Genomic DNA, 16,075 nt, shown 5'->3' with positions numbered 1-16,075 from the left:
GGATCTGGACGTGCAAGATGCGTTTTAGCCTGACAGTGGTTTTCCCTTCCGCCGGAGCCTCCAAAGCGCCCCCCAATGCGTTGGGCTAGGCCTGCGATCGCCGGGCCAAAAACGGGCCCAGCGGGCGGATTTCGGCGTCTCGAAGACACGACTGAGGTTTTTTTTTGCCGCCAGCGTGGAAGAAGGCGCCCTGGGGGCCGGTTAGGGGCGCGAGTGGAGATGCTCTTAGTTGAGTATATTGAATGGCCGGAAGAGCATTGCAGGAGATAAGCCAATAGTTAAAAGCATTTTCCTCCACTGGTTTCAAAGTACAAATCCTCTCTCTCCCTAACGATGGTCGAAACAGGGATCGGTTCCGCAGAGGATGAAGGAACGCTCGTGCAATCCTATCACCTGGCCGTGAGCAATTTCGTCGCAGCTCCCTCCGTTGCTTGCAGGCAGGCCACTGCTGCAGTGCCGCTACACGCCTGAGCACATGTTTTCGCCATGGCGTGCATATGCATTAGCAAGGACCACCACCACCCCAAGCAGCGCAGGATCGCACGGAAGACGGCAGCCGCCGAGGCAAGGGGAGGCAGGCCAGTACGTACGCGTATCAGGCCGGCTGGTAAGCAGTGTTTCGTACGAGTAGTTTGTATTCTAACCCGATACAAACCATCCTACCGGAAGTCGTCATGGAAATTCAGTCTGGAGCTGCACCATGATGGCCGTCGATCGCGTCGGGAGTGCAAGCAGCTTGAGATGGGGTCGATCATGGGATAGGGCGTCGTCGACCGGCGCACGTTCTTGCGATGGTGCGACTCGGCTCGATCGATCGTCTTGTTTACCAGATCGTCGGGTGAATGCACGGAGTCGTGTTCACTGGATTGTCACCGAAGCTTTTGTATGCCGCTGCCGGTGTCGCTAGTACAATCTTCTAGACCGGGCACATGGACGGAGCGAGACCTAAACCACCATCTCACTCTTCTAACAGACTGATAGTTGGTCCATATTCCCTTCCTCGCTTCGGACGACGGAGAAGGGTACAAACGAAATGGAGCTTGTGCGCTCATGACCTTCCTCGCCATGTGTACGGTGCCACTGTAGGTTGATAGGTTAGCCTGTCAATCAAACGCAATGATCTTGGCTTAAGGAATGCACCAAGAGCGAGCGTCCAAACCCGGCAAGTGAAATCGTAGCTGGCTCTCAGATGATTTTTCCGGCAAGTGAAACCATTTGGAGAGCTCGACAGCAGCATACATTTCTTTTCTTTCTTTTTTTTAGACAAGACAGCAGCATACCCGTGCACAGTCGGCGTATATATATGTTCGTCGGTACGGGCCTACTTTTAGGCCTACACATTCCCTGCGCTGATGGGCCCATTGCGTGGAGGTTTTTCTTCGCTTATTGCCTCTGATCCGCAAAAGAGTGAGCGAACCAGGCCAGCCCCTCAAGGAAAAGAAAAACATTACATGAACCTTGCAGCACCTAAAGAGCAGCTCCAACAACTCCCTTAAGTGCATTGAAGCTGGACATATTGAAAGCGTATGATCGATTGGAATGGTCGTACCTTAGGGCCGTGATGCTCAAACTTGGCATAAGCCCACGCTTCACGGAAACAGTAATGAGGTGCGTCACATTAGTATATTTTCAGTGTTGTTTAATGGTGGGATTTTAGACTCTTTCAGGCCTTCCCGTGGAGTGAGACAGGGAGACCCGATCAGCCCATATCTTTTTCTGTTGGCGGCCGAGGGATTATCTTGCTTGCTCAAAGGGGCGGATGGAGTGAGACGCATCAAAGTAGCTCCTCCAGCCCTGGAAGTGAATCATCTACTGTTCGCTGACGACAGTCTTTTGTTCTTCGAGGCGAACAACATGGCAGCGACCCGTGTTCAGGAGTTGCTGCACAAATATTGCAACGCATCCGGCCAAAGAATCAACACATACAAATCATCAAAAAAAAATCAGCAAAGGGGTACCGGAGAGTACTCGAGAGGAGGAGAAGAACATTCTCAATGTTCATAACGAGTCTCTGTCAAAGAAGTATCTTGGCCTGCCTTCGGACGTTGGAAGATCAAAGGAGGGGTGCTTCAAATATCTGAAAGATAGAGTATGGAAGCATGTTCAAGGGTGGATGGAGAAGTGTTTGTCGGCAGGAGGAAAGGAGGTGTTGATCAAGTCGGTAGCTCAAGCCATTCCGACTTATTCCATGTCATGTTTTAAACTACCCCATGGGCTCTGTGAACATATCAACGGTCTCTTGAGGAAATTTTGGTGGGGCAGTAAGAGAGGGGAAAGGAAGACGGCTTGGGTCTCGTGGAAGACGATGTCAACACCTAAGTATATGGGTGGAATGGGTTTTTGTGACATAGAACTATTTAACTTGGCACTTCTTGCAAGGCAAGTTTGGAGATTAATGCAAGAGCCAAATTCTCTTAGTGCTCGGATTATCAAAGCAAGGTATCCGCCGGAGAGTGACATATTAACAGCAAGCATTGGTTCGAATCCATCGCAAGTATGGAGAGCCTTACTGGAGGGAAGAGATGTGCTCAATTTGGGCTTGATAAAGCGGATTGGCACGGGGCAGGAGACTAGGATCTGGCATGACAATTGGCTGCCAAGGGATTTTAAACTTCGGCCACTATGTACTATCTCGCAAAACCCGCCACGGATGGTGTCTGAATTGATAGATAGTGAGACGAAGACGTGGAATGTTCAGAAGCTGCATGATCATTTTGTCGGTCCTGATGTTGATGTCATTAAGAACATTCCGCTAAGCTCTCGTATACAGGAGGATCATTGGTCTTGGCACTATGATAAACGAGGGGTGTTTTCCGTCCTACATGATGATTACTGGCATCCGGGCGCAACGGGAGGCGTGGTTGGAGCAGCGAACAGGACACTCCAATCAAGAGGCGGACAAGAAATCTTGGACGTACCTGTGGAAGGTTAAAGTCCCAGCAAAGGTGCGAGTGTTTACCTAGAGATTGGCACATACATCGCTACCGACTGGAACGATGAGGCATGAGCGCAAGATAGCGGATACAGACGTGTGCTCAATTTGTAACTCGGCTGGGGATACATGGAGGCATTCACTCTTTGAGTGTCGTATGGCGAGGTGTGTCTGGGCCTTGGTAGATGAGGACACCCTAGAGCATGTGATATCAACTCGGATAGAAGACGTGTGACTATGGCTTTTTTGGCTGTTTGAGGCTCTGGATCAGCAGGATCTAGCGCGGGTGTTGGTAACCATGTGGGCCATATGGTGGGCGCGACGACGAGAGATTCATGATGGGGAGTTTCAGAGCCCATTGAGCACAATGAGCTTCATAAACCGCTATCCTGAGGATCTGAGTATAACATCCGCTTATGGAAGCAACACAGCTACAGTTACAGATCGCCAGGAGGACCAACAGATGGCTAAAACTGACTACTGGTAACGTAAAGATGAATGCAGATGGAGGGGTCTCGAGGAATAGAGCACGAGGAGCAGCGGCTGTTATATGCATAGATGAAGCGGGAGCCTTTTGGGAGCTTCTGCAATTGTTTTCGATGGCCTAGTGGATCCACCTAGTCTGGAAGCACAAGCATGCAATGAAGCTTTAGCACTAGCCGAAGATCTGAATCTGCGAAGAGTTCAGGTGGCCTCGGATTGCCTTGAGGTGGTGAACAATATCAACAAGGGAGGAGCGCCGGTTTATGGCCCGGTCCTGCACGAGATAAAGGACCGCATGGAGGAACTAGAGTTTGTTAATTTTTCTTTTGAATTTCGTGAGTCGAACTATGAAGCTCATGCTTTGGTTAAGGCTGCTACTTCTCTTGCAGTCGGGCGCCACTTGTGGCTAGGGATATTGCCCAATATCATTTGTATTCCGCACATTGTTATCAACCAATAAAATCCCTTTTGCCCCTAAAAAAACAACTCCCTTAAAAATCCTCCTGTAAAATTGGTTTTTCTGCCTTCTTGTAAAAGTTAGGGAAAATTTTCTTGAAGCAACTTTTGTCGGTTCCCCTAAATTTATTTTAATCTTATTTTTAATAAACACAAATAATAATGGATAGGACCCATCAGTCAGTAACACACTAATGGTGTGCAGTGCAGTGACGCCGGTGAGGGGCGACGCTATGCGCTGCCCACCAGTATGAGGCGACGGGCGATAGCACGAGCATGGCGGCACGGAAACAGGCGGCGCCACCAAGGGCGTGGTGACCCCAACAACATTGAAAAAGAACCTACACGAACCTTGTAGCAGCTAAGAGCAACCCCAACAACTCCTTCAAAAATCTTCCCGTAAAACGGTTTTTTTCCTTCCGTAAAAGTTAGGGGAAGTTTTTTGGAAGCCACTTTTGTCAGTTGTCAGTTTCCTTAAACTTCTTGCACTAAATTCATTCTTATTTTAGTTTTAATAAAATAAGAATAATGCCTAGGATCCGCCAGTAAGTGACACATGTGACGGTGTGCATTGCGGTGATCACCGACGAGGGGTGGCGCAAGGCCGTGCGTTGCACGCCGGCGTGAGGTAGCGGACGAAGTTGCAGGCACGGGCAATGGCGGCATGGGCATGGTGGCAGATGCGGGTGGTAGCATGGTGACGCGGAAGTGGGCGTCGACGGTAGGGGCATGATGCCAGCGATAGGGGAGCGTTGACGACAGGGGTGTGGCTGCATAAGGACCGCCGGCGGTGGTAGGGGTGTGGTGCACATGGTGATAGTTGTTGAAATTCCTCTGAAATTAAGACGAGGAACTGTTGGAGGTTTTCTAGCCTTCACTTTTCGTAAATGACAGTTAATTTAGAGATACTAGAGCTGTTGGAGTTACTCTAATACGCAACAGCCAAAAACAAACCCGAAAACACTATAACCGAAACACAATAGCGGGCGGGTTTGTTGGCCAGCTTTGAAAAAGAATCTAACTTTTTTTAAATTGAAACCCCATTTTTTAAACATGAATCTATACCTAATATTGAAGGACGGTGCTTTTCTCTGACTTTTGATCCATCCACCTGCCCAAGCTGCCAATAAAAGTGAAATAAATTACCCATCATGCCAATCGTAAGTAAAAAAACTATTTGTTAATTGTTTCTCTATTTTTTCGCCAGTTATTGAAAACGCCCCTAAAATTGGAGTAAATTGCCCACCCTGCCACTCGTAAGTGAAAAAAAAAACTCTTTGTTAATTTTTCTCTGATTTCTTCGCCAGTTATTGAAACTGCCTGTAAAGTTGAAGTGATACGCACTATGCCACCTGTAAATGAAAAAAAAACTATGTTAATTGTTCCTCTAAATTTTTCATATGTCATCGAAACGTCCCCTAAACTGGCAGTAAATTACCCACCTCGCCGACCATTAAAAAAAAGAGTGTTCCTCTGAATTCTTCGTACATCATAGGGCCCGCCAGTTTTTCATTCATCATGAGGCTGACCTTTTCTTTTCCTTCTCATACACACATCGAGGATGTACTACAAAAACACCCATCCAGGATCAAATCCAACATCGATCCATTGTGAGCATGTTAGAATACACGTATCTTATGTTTGTGTGCGTGCCGATTGGTGCAAAATAATCAAATACATGTATATACATGTAGTGTGCATATTTGGAACATGATTTGAAGATCATGATTTTATTATATCCCGCTGCAAGGCATGGGCCCTTTTGCTAATATTTTTTAAAAAATGAATATCGTTTTACATTTCCAAACAATATTTGAAACCATGATTTATTAGTTTGAGAATATTTTTTGAAAATGAGAATAACTTATCGAATATTTGATCATTTTTTTAAACCATGATGTTTTTTGGAACATGGCCAAAATTTTGAAAAGATCAACAATTTTTGAAATTTGTGATTAAGATTTCAACAAGGGCACATTTCTTGAAGCTTTGAACAACGTTTGGAAACATGGCCATTTTATGATATTCTAAGGATTAAAATGCAATTATTTAAAAAAAGATGAACAATTTTTGAAAGTGCAATCAATTTTTTAAAAGCAAATAATTTTTGAAATTCTGTACAATTTTGAGATATTCAATTGTTTTTGGAATTTATGATATTTAAATAAATAAAAAGAAGAAGAAAGAAAATAAAATGAGTAGAAAGGCAGGAAAAGTAAATTAAAAGTAAAAATAGAAAAAAAAGGCGGGATCCCTGCAAAACATTCCCCAAAGAAGAAGCTCTTCATAGTGCTAAATGGCTGGCCCACGAGTCGTTGGGTGCGTCCCTCCCTGTGAATCAATGACAATTCGTCGCACCAAGCGGCAAATACAAAATTCTGCGAGCTTGCTAGGGCCAGCTCCACTTTAGCTCTTATTAAGGCGGCAAAATGCTCTTAAGACACGCACTAAATTTCCGCACTCTTTATAATGTTTAGAGGACATTGTATGAAGGTTGTGTCAATTAATTCGGATAAGAAAGACTAGTAAAATTATGAAAATATTTACATTTTTTAAAATGATAGTGAATTTTAGAAATATTCATGAATTTAAAAATTGTTTGCAAATTTAAATAAATACTCATGAATTTAATCAAATTGCGGATTTTTTAAAATCATGGTTTTTAAAAGTTGTTTGCGGATTTAAAATCTCATGAAGTTGAAAAGATATTCATGGATTTTGAAATGTTAGCAAATTTTTAAAAAACACAAATGGAAGAAAAAGCATAATTAACAAAATGAAATAGAAAAGAGTTTAGAACCATCCGAACACATAGAAAAGGGGAATAAACCGGACCGGGAGCTTCTACAAGTTTCATAAAATTGATTGAGTGCCCCTAATGGGCCACCGTAACAAAGTGCCTTAGGCACTATTTGTGCTTTTAGCGCCAAAAAGGACATTCCTGTTCTAGGGTCAATATGGGTCTGTCTGTCCTGGATAAGGATGATAATTTTACCTACAGGTACGGGTACCCGCGGGTATCATACCCTCATGGGCAGGATATAAGCACATTTTTATACCCATGAGTAGTACCTATATCCTACCCGTTAAGTCATGAGTAGGGTACAAGTATAGCCTTGTACCCGCGGCTATACCCATACCATGTCCATTTGTGAACTAATGTTAGGTTGTCATTAGTTAGTCATTAAATTTGTCATGTGACTCGTCTACTCCTATTGACTTAAGAGTACGTTGTGACTTCTAAATTTTTATAGTGGTCATTTACTCATCTACCTGTTATTGAGCTGAAATAATTGATTTTGTTTTTGTGAAATGTGCTATCAAAGAGTGAACAACTTGTGTACTATTTGTTCTATCCGTTGGATACTCAATGGGTGCAGGTACCCGTCGCGTATGGGTATGGGTAAAATTTTATACCCATGAATACATGTATGGATGAATTTTTGTACCCACTAACTATACGGGTATGGATATGGTATTGGTCTACCCTGCGCATACCCTACCATTGCCATCTTTAGTCCTTGATGATCTGCTAGTGTGTTCCATTACCGAACCAAGAGAAGAGTTTTGTTACAATAGTTTGAGGCATGTAAGCAATATACAACTTGAAGGCTGGTCTAGCCCACTTTGAGGCTTGGTGCAATCTTCTTCTAAGCCACACAATTAGCAGCAATTGCCCTGATGCTCATCGCCTATTTTACAACAAGTGCAACTTGTGCAATTTTCAACGCGCCTCATTTAGTTACTGTGTGCAAAGAGAAAGATGACAAAAGGCAGGACAATTGTCCTCCTTCATATTTTGTGCCCAACTTTGACCACAAATTTGACTAACAAATTATAAGCTGTATGCCACAAAATTTATATTGTTGAATTCATATTTGAAAGAGGTTTCTAATAATATTAACTTTTGGATATATAACTTATTTTTCAATAGTTAAATCAGTGGTCAAAGTTTGACCCAAACTACAAGGACTAATGAATCAGCACGAAGGTAGTAACAAGGGATTAGATGATTTGCCTAATTTTACAAGGGGTTGGATGATTTGTCCAAGATTGTTTTAATGACTAGTGGCCTCGGCCTCATCCGTCAATTAGGGGCAAATTATCGAATACTCCCTTCGTTCAAAAAAACTTGTCCCAAATTTATCTTTTTAATGGATGTATTTAACACTAACTTGATGCTAGATACATTTATTTGTCTAAAATCTAAAAAGTGCATACGCACTAATTAGAGAAAACGAGCGGCCAGTCTTACACACGCATGCATGTAGTTGTGTGATCTAAATTTTATCTTTATTCGAGACGTGGCATGTATTACTTGGATGGTCACATGGACAAGACGCCGCATTATTCCATGGATGCACATGTTCATTTATTCGGGTTTTCAAATTTTTAAAAAGTCATATGTTTTTAACCGTGCTTCGGAATTTAGATCCATTTTCACTATTCGAATCATCGCGACGAGATCTTTGAAACTAGATCCCGCATGAGTATGTTTTGACGAATTTTTTGATGCCAACTTTGATGCTATATTGTGCAACTCTATTACTGTATTGTGCAACTTTAGTACTACATCGTGCAACTTTTTCTCAAAACTAATGTTTTCAGCTGCACCTTCGTATGAGGTTGCAACCTAACAACCACGTCAACTTTGATGTGCAACTAGTCTATTGCCTCGATGAAAATCGATGTGCAACCTCCTCTGGTAATGTAGTCTAGTTGCACAAACTTTGATGTTTAGTTGACTTGTAATGTAGTCTAGTTGCACACGCATTGATGTTTAGTTGGTAAAAAGACTAGTTGCACACACATATGCTCAGTTGACTTGTAATTTAGTCTAGTTGCACACACATTAATATTTAGTTGGCAGAACACTAGTTGCACACACATATGCTCAGTTGACGCGGCAATCTAGTCTAGTTGCACACACATTGATGTTTAGTTGGCAGGACTTTTTGGCACATGCGCATATGCTCAGTTGGCGCGACAATCTAGTCTAGTTGCACACACATTGATGTTTAGTTGGCACGATTTTTTGGCACACACATATGCTCAGTTGGCGCGGTAATCTAGTCTAGTTGCACACAAATTGATGTTTAGTTGGCAGGAAGACTAGTTCATCGACATATCCGCATGCGGGATCTAGTTTCGAAGAGCACGTCACGAGGATTCCAGCGGTGAAAACGGATAATTCCGACACATGGATTGAAAATAATGCTTTTTTTTAATTTTGAAACCATGAATTAAATACACCAAAAAAATAAAACACATGTATCGAAAGGATGGCTGTGCAGACATTTAAGAACCAGGTGAAAAGTTTTTCTAATTAGGATGGTTAATTAGGAAGGGGGACAAAAAATTCTTAAAATAGCCGGCCGCTCGCGAGCGGCAACGAGCGCCCAGCAGCCAGCTAGATCGGTTCATTTATTCGAGGACGAGCTTTTTCGGACGGAGGGAGTAGGGAGGAAAGTGCGGCTTATGATCTACTAGTAATTTCATGGAGTAACCGCGAGCAAGTAAAAAGTCCTCGTTACTTTTTGTTTTTTAGTAAAAAGTCCTCGTTACATGATCCCTGTGCAGTCCGGAACTACAAAAGCCCAGAAGGAAAGACGAAACTTCCCGCAACCATCTCACGGCCTATACAATACGCGGCTTACCGTCGGCACGGTTCAGCCCGCCAAAGAGATTCCAGCGTGCCGCCAGCGTTCACGCCTCTCCCCCCTTTCCAGCCAGCCGCCAGAGCAGAAGGGGAAAGTGGATCGACGATGATGTGGGGAATAGCAGCCGCGGTGGCGTCCGCGGCCGCCGTCGCCGTGGCCTCCGGCGCCGAGCTCCTCGCGTGCGACTGCGCCCCGACGGCGCCGACGGCCGCCGTCGTCGGCAGATGCGACGGGTTCCTCTTCCGACAGCGGGTACGTGCTGCGCCTGCGCGGATCGCTGTTTCGTTTCCTCCCCCGCCTTCTCCCCCAATCTTCCCCTCCCAAAGAGTCTCCTCCTTCCTTGGATAGCAATCCCCGGTTTTGATTTGGGATTCTGGATCACGACGGCGTCTTGAACTGCTTTGTACCTCGTGCTGCTTTCGCAGGAATCCTCGTCTTCTAGCGGCCGGGGCGAGAGGTTCGCGCCGAGGTTCGACGGGCTGCGGTTCATCGAGACGCTCGTCACGGCGCACCGCTGAAGACTCCGGAAGCTCGTCCCGTCGTCCGGGCGGCTCCCAGCCGACCCTGTTCATCAGGGGATTCTTTCCTACCGCCCTCTTCATGCGATTCGCGAGAAGAGGCTAGCTGCTAGACGGTTAATTCGGCGATTGGTGGCCAATATGTTGCCAAATTTTTGCTAGGACAAAATGAGAGTTTTGGTTTCTTTCTTCTTCTTTTCCTGGTGATGATGATCGTCCTATTGTTGAGTGATGCGGTTGAATTGGAACCTTCAAGTGGCATGTGATGATTGTATGTGCCTGTGCTAGCATTGGTTCTTTACCTGATTTGTTGTGCAAGCATGATGTGATATGATTTCACCTCCAAACTTGCCATTCTATGTGTTGTCTTGTTGTCTTCTGTGTGTGGTCGGCCTTGTTCTGGAGCTGTTTCTTCCTCTCCCTTGGCTGCTCATATCACATGGCTCAGTGTATGGAGTGCACCCTGTCCATGTCTGCTGGGGTGGTAAAACTAACATTATTCCCTGGACTGTATGGTAATGATCACTGGCTGAATGCTGAAATGGACTTTGATCGTTGAGACATGATCTTTCAGTCCCGACAGGGCCTGTAGATCAAGCTTAACCACTCTAAGAACTCGAAGTCAAGCATCTTCGGGAATATCCAAATTAGTCTTCAAGTAGAGAAAGGATAGGAATATCCTTTGCTGAGTTTTCTTGTGCAGCGGATGTAGCGGTAAAAGATTTTATTCCGCGATCTAGTTACGTCTTTCCTCTCCCTATCTATAAGAGTTTTATTAACATAGACCCTTTCCTGACTCTATCATTTTAACAAAGCAGCAAATCTTTCTCTCTACTCTACTAGCCGATCTTTTCTGTTGAAAATCGATCTGAAATATGGTCATATCTTCTTTCCAACACAAATAATTGTGGAATTGAAGAATGAGGTTGTTGTAACTGTCGACACATCAGACACAACACCATCAGACCAGAGCAGTCAAAATTTCTGGAAGCTAGGCCACACCAACCGCAAAGAAGCCTCATTTCCAGGCCTTACGGCCCCTGAATTGCATCCCCGAGTGCTTGGCTTTGGTCTTCTTCTCTTAGCGAGAACGCGTCGCATTTGCTCTCTTTTCCATAGAAAGCGCCGCTTTCCCAGAAGAACGAGAACGCATTCAGACAAGCCTCCAGCTTGTAGCCCAGGGTAAAACAAGGGTAAAATAAGGTTATCGGGTTACCTATCGTCCCTTCCAGCTTTCACTAGCTCTAATGTTTCTTCCTTGGCCATCTTTCTCTTGATGTGAACCTGCATAAATAGTTTCTATAGGTCAAGTGGGTGGGGATGGATAGTTTACATACAAGTATGTGATTTTGTGTGAGAGGACACCTAGAGCTGCTATGGGTCAATCCGCATCATGCTAAGCTGATCTGAAGAATCAAGTTTGAAGGACGCTGATCTTTTATCACCCTTGCTTAGCCCATGATGGACCAAAGCCAGCTTTGCTTCTTTCTTTGTCTCAAACTCGTGTACTTTCAGTAAAATTTTCATTTACTTCTGAACAAAAAATGAGCACTCTTGTCTCTAAGCTCTTTGATACTATTTGAATTATCGGGAAACACAAAGAATGGAGAAGCTGTTTGAAAGTCGCATACCTTGAGCTCTTTGATCGGCTTAAAATCTTCATCAGAGAAATCCTACAGCTTCATTTGTTGAAGTTTATGCCTTCTTGGCTCCTGCTAATCTCTTAGACCTTCTACAATGCAAGGTGCTTAGGGGAGGTGCTTGACAAAATAAACTGAGGTTTGCTCAAAGCACCAGTGCTTATAGCAGTGGTGCCTAATTATCTGTTTACTCTACAAGTAAGCACAGATGCTTAAGAAAACTGATTTATTTTTCGAAGCACCTTCCCTGGGCACCTTGCATTGTATAAGGCCTTAGGAGCTTCCAAGGCTTGCATCCGCAGCATCAAGTTGTCCAATATAATCGCTTAGCTTCCTCTTCTGGGCCTTAGACCTGCTGCATTTTGACTTCATTAGTGTCTTCAACCCTCTGACCAGAGTCTCCATTCCCTGAATCATCATTCAGCTAATCATCGCCATCCTCATCAGATACATCAGTATCACCATCCATGTTAGAGTGAATATCTAGTTTATCCATATCTTCATCACTATCATCCTCGTCTACTTCCTCTGCATCACCTTGTTCCTCAGATACTTCCTCTTCCCCTTTTGATCCTTGTTGGCGTCAAGTTTGTTTGGCGAACTCTCTAAACTTTGTCAGATACCACTCGCTGATGGCAACACTTTCTCATCATAGGAATCAAAAGCATCAGACGCATCATCTGAACATTCCCTTTCCGAACATTCCCTTTCCGGTGACATCTCTTCATCGAGCAACTCAACTCCAGGCACATCAGTAGCAATAGCGGTTTCTCCAAATGCTTTTGGCCGAGCCTTTGGATCAATAGGATGGCCATGATCTTTCGTGACTAACATTGAAGGACAGATCTAGATTTAGCACTTTAGCTAAGTGAAATGAAACAGTGGACGCTAAAACGGACATAGAATCTGCAAGAAAAGATCTGACCTCCCTGAATAATGTGATAAGTGAGCGAGCGGCAATAGAACCAGCTTTCTCGTGAGACTCGTTCATTGTCTGCGAATTTAGAGGATGAATCAAGGTTAGTTGGGTGAATAAAGGAACTGTGATTATCTTCCTGGGCATTCGAACCTTTTTTATCTATAAATATGGCCGTATGCATCGTTCTGATGCAGAGGCCGGGGAGTCCGCCTTTTCGGAAAAAATAAATAAATCTTCCTGGGCATTCTAGAATCCACAGACCACCCAAGGACAGACAAGGTTGTCCAAACTCAAGATCAGCAATAATGCTAAACTAATTAAACTAAACATGGTATTGTATAGCCAAGTTATATGCATCTTCAGTGAGCTATGCTTAGAACCTGTAGTGACACGACTATCACAATCTTTTCAGTCTATCATCCACGAGCCCACAAACCAACAATTTGCGATAAACCACAAAAATGGCATAATCATACCGTCATACGCTTATCAGCAGCCATTCTAATTGACGATGACACCGGGATGCTCAAGACAAATTATGCGTGTGTGTGCAGTGTTATTCAGGTCTAGTGGAGAAGCTACTACACCTAGCAGCGTAGCTAGCTACGTACTCGGGTGCAGATATAGCTAGTAGCACAGTGGAGATCAATGTGCGAACCCAAATGGCCCATCCACCACAGATTAAAGCATCCCCTAGCAGCAACACAAACTACAAATCAATCGTCTTAAGCAAGTGGTTTTGATTAGACTCGTCTCCCGAAAGAGCGAAGGCCGCGCGTCACTTTCTTCAGGTTTGGCAGCCAAATCTGGCGCCTAATCATTACAGATCCTTCGATTTGACTCGACGGCACTGCCCATCGAGCACCCAAGTCCTAGTTAATCCAATCCCTTCCATAGGCCCTGCTGCTCCACAACTACGCGACTAAACTTGATTAACCATCGGCGCCATGCCCCAGTTGCAAACACATTGGGTTTCCTTGCAAACAGTTTCCACTGAATAATCTCGTGAACGATTCCGTGGGCAACATATGTATGCACTTAATCTTACTTTTGTGTACAACGTTGGTTGATACACTAAGCGATTACTGTGTTTTCTTAGACGCAATTTGCAGTTTAGATCAGCCTTTAACCGGCACATTACCTCTTAGCATTTTATATGGGATATTATTCGCGTCCAGGGATAGGATAGATGCCTATGCCTGCGATCGTGCAACCTACGGGCATAGAGAACACATAGCCATTACATGATGATGATGCAGGTCGCTTCCTTCAAGAGGCCGCAGAAAGTGTTCCTAGTTCCTATCTACTGCTGCTACGTCCATAGGAACCGATTCCGGCCAAAAGCTGCGCGGAGCCTGAGTGGAATTTAGGCAGAATCTCAGGCATATTTAAGAAAAACTATCATATTAATTAGGCGTAGCATTTTTTTAAGTGAAAAGATTTAACATTTTCATTAATTAAGAAGAGAGCGAGAATTGTCTGGTTAATTTATAGAAACTTATATCAACCGGGTGCTTGCATTTATCCTTATTTATTTCAAAATTTCCGACGATGCGCGTTTAGTGAAGGAGTGTGCTCATCTCTACTTCTAATGGACGAGTTGGTTGAATAGTCCCACTACTTTCGTTTGGTTTTTTTTCGTCTGGTTTTCTTCGTCCCACCTCCCACCACCCCCCTTCCCACCGGTTTTTCTCTTTTCTCGTCTGGCCGGCAATACCCAACGTATTTATGATAATCAATCACAATTAATCCACGTATAGTAATAAATCAATCCAGGTATGGTAAGGCCATAATTCAAAAAAATTTGAATATGGTAATAAATTTAAATTACCCCAAAGGCTATCAATCCAGGTATGCTAAGGCCATAACTCGGGAAATATCGAATATGGTAATAAATTTAAATTACCACCAGGTATGGTAAAACTATCAATCCAGGTATGGCACGCCCTCATCTGATCACCTATCACAATCTCCAGCCCCACACACGCACCAAAGAAACCCACCTGGCATAAAACGCAGCTCCTCTCGGTCCCCTCGAGTAAACGCCGCCACCGTCGTGCGATCTTCCTGACACAGACGCCGTAGCCGCTTCCTTCCCACGTACGGCGTCCCCCACGTCCATGGTGACGGCGCCCGCGTCCAACACTGACCCTCCCCCTCATATAGGTTGGTCGTTGATGGAGTGGGATGTGCCGCTGCGGTTTGGGGAGGCGCAATCCCGATCTGGTTGGGATCTCAGTGTGGACTCGTTCTCTGTGATGAAGGATGGCACTGCCTCCTTGGCAAATGGGATCGGAGGAAGGGGCTCTACGCCGTGAATGTCGGCGAGGCAGCGGCTGAAGACGAGCCCGACGGTGAGCACGGGTGTTCGTCCCATGAAATAGGCGGCCACGGAGGGCGGATCCGAGGCCACCCCAATCGCCGGTGGCCCTTCCTCCCGTCGCTCATCGCCTCCATTCTCTCTCTCCTCTAAATCTTCGTCGCCCCTGTCTCTGATTCTGGCCGACGCCATCTGATGTCTACTACGCAACCTTCTTCTTGTAGACGTTGTTGGGCCTCCAAGTGCAGAGGTTCGTAGGACAGTAAAAAATTTCCCTCAAGTGGATGGCCTAAGGTTTATCAATCCGTGGGAGGTGTAGGATGAAGATTATCTCTCTCAAGCAACCCTGCAACCAAATAACAAAAAGTCTTTTGTGTCCCCAACACACCCAATACAATGGTAAATTGTATAGGTGCACTAGTTCGGTGAAGAGATGGTGATACAAATGCAATATGGATGGTAGATATAGGTTTTTGTAGTCTGAAATTATAAAACAGCAAGGTAACTAATGATAAAAGTGAGCGTAAACGGTATTGCAATGCGGGGAAACAAGGCCTAAGGTTCATACTTTCACTAGTGCAAGTTCTCTCAACAATAATAACATAATTGGATCATATAAATATCCCTCAACATGCAACAAATTGTCACTCCAAAGTCACTAATAGCGGAGAACAAACGAAGAGATTATGGTAGGGTACGAAACCACCTCAAAGTTATCCTTTTTGATCTATCTATTCAAGAGTCCGTAGTAAAATAACATGAAGCTATTCTTTCCGTTCGATCTATCATAGAGTTCATACTAGAATAACACCTTAAGACACAAATCAACCAAAACCCTACTGTCACCTAGATACTCCATTGCCACCTCAAGTATCCATGGGCATGATTATACAATATGCATCACACAATCTCAGATTCATCTATTCAACCAACACAAAGTACTTCAAAGAGTGCCCCAAAGTTTCTACCGGAAAGTCAAGACGAAAACGTGTGCCAACCCCTATGCATAAGTTCACAAGGTCACTGAACCCGCAAGTTGATCACCAAAACATACATCAAGTGAATCACGTGAATATCCCATTGTCACCACAGATAAGCACGGCAAGACATACATCAAGTGTTCTCAAATCCTTAAAGACTCAATCCG

At 44.4% G+C, this 16,075-nt stretch overlaps 1 protein-coding gene across 1 annotated transcript; it reads left to right on the top strand.

Moving 5' to 3' along the window:
- Positions 1–9,489: 9,489 nt before the first annotated feature.
- LOC119346247 lies at positions 9,490–10,408 on the top strand. The gene is made up of 2 exons (XM_037615827.1): positions 9,490–9,783; positions 9,957–10,408. Exons 1-2 carry the CDS (start codon positions 9,637–9,639, stop codon positions 10,047–10,049), a joined length of 240 nt encoding a protein of 79 aa, XP_037471724.1. The 5' UTR covers positions 9,490–9,636; the 3' UTR covers positions 10,050–10,408.
- The last annotated feature ends 5,667 nt before the right edge of the window (positions 10,409–16,075 follow it).

Source organism: Triticum dicoccoides, chromosome 1B (genome assembly GCF_002162155.2).
Source record: "Triticum dicoccoides isolate Atlit2015 ecotype Zavitan chromosome 1B, WEW_v2.0, whole genome shotgun sequence".
Classification (NCBI taxonomy): Eukaryota; Viridiplantae; Streptophyta; class Magnoliopsida; order Poales; family Poaceae; genus Triticum; species Triticum dicoccoides.
Note: the sequence above shows the minus strand (reverse complement) of the source record. Positions and strands in the feature narration are given on the sequence as shown.

What these genes read in the sequence shown, in the direction of transcription:
- LOC119346247 (XM_037615827.1), top strand. Translation starts at nt 9,637, where the DNA reads ATGATGTGGGGAATAGCAGCCGCGGTGGCGTCCGCGGCCGCCGTCGCC. An exon ending in GGTTCCTCTTCCGACAGCGG is followed by an intron (nt 9,784 to 9,956) that starts GTACGTGCTGCG and finishes CTGCTTTCGCAG; the next exon opens with GAATCCTCGTCTTCTAGCGG.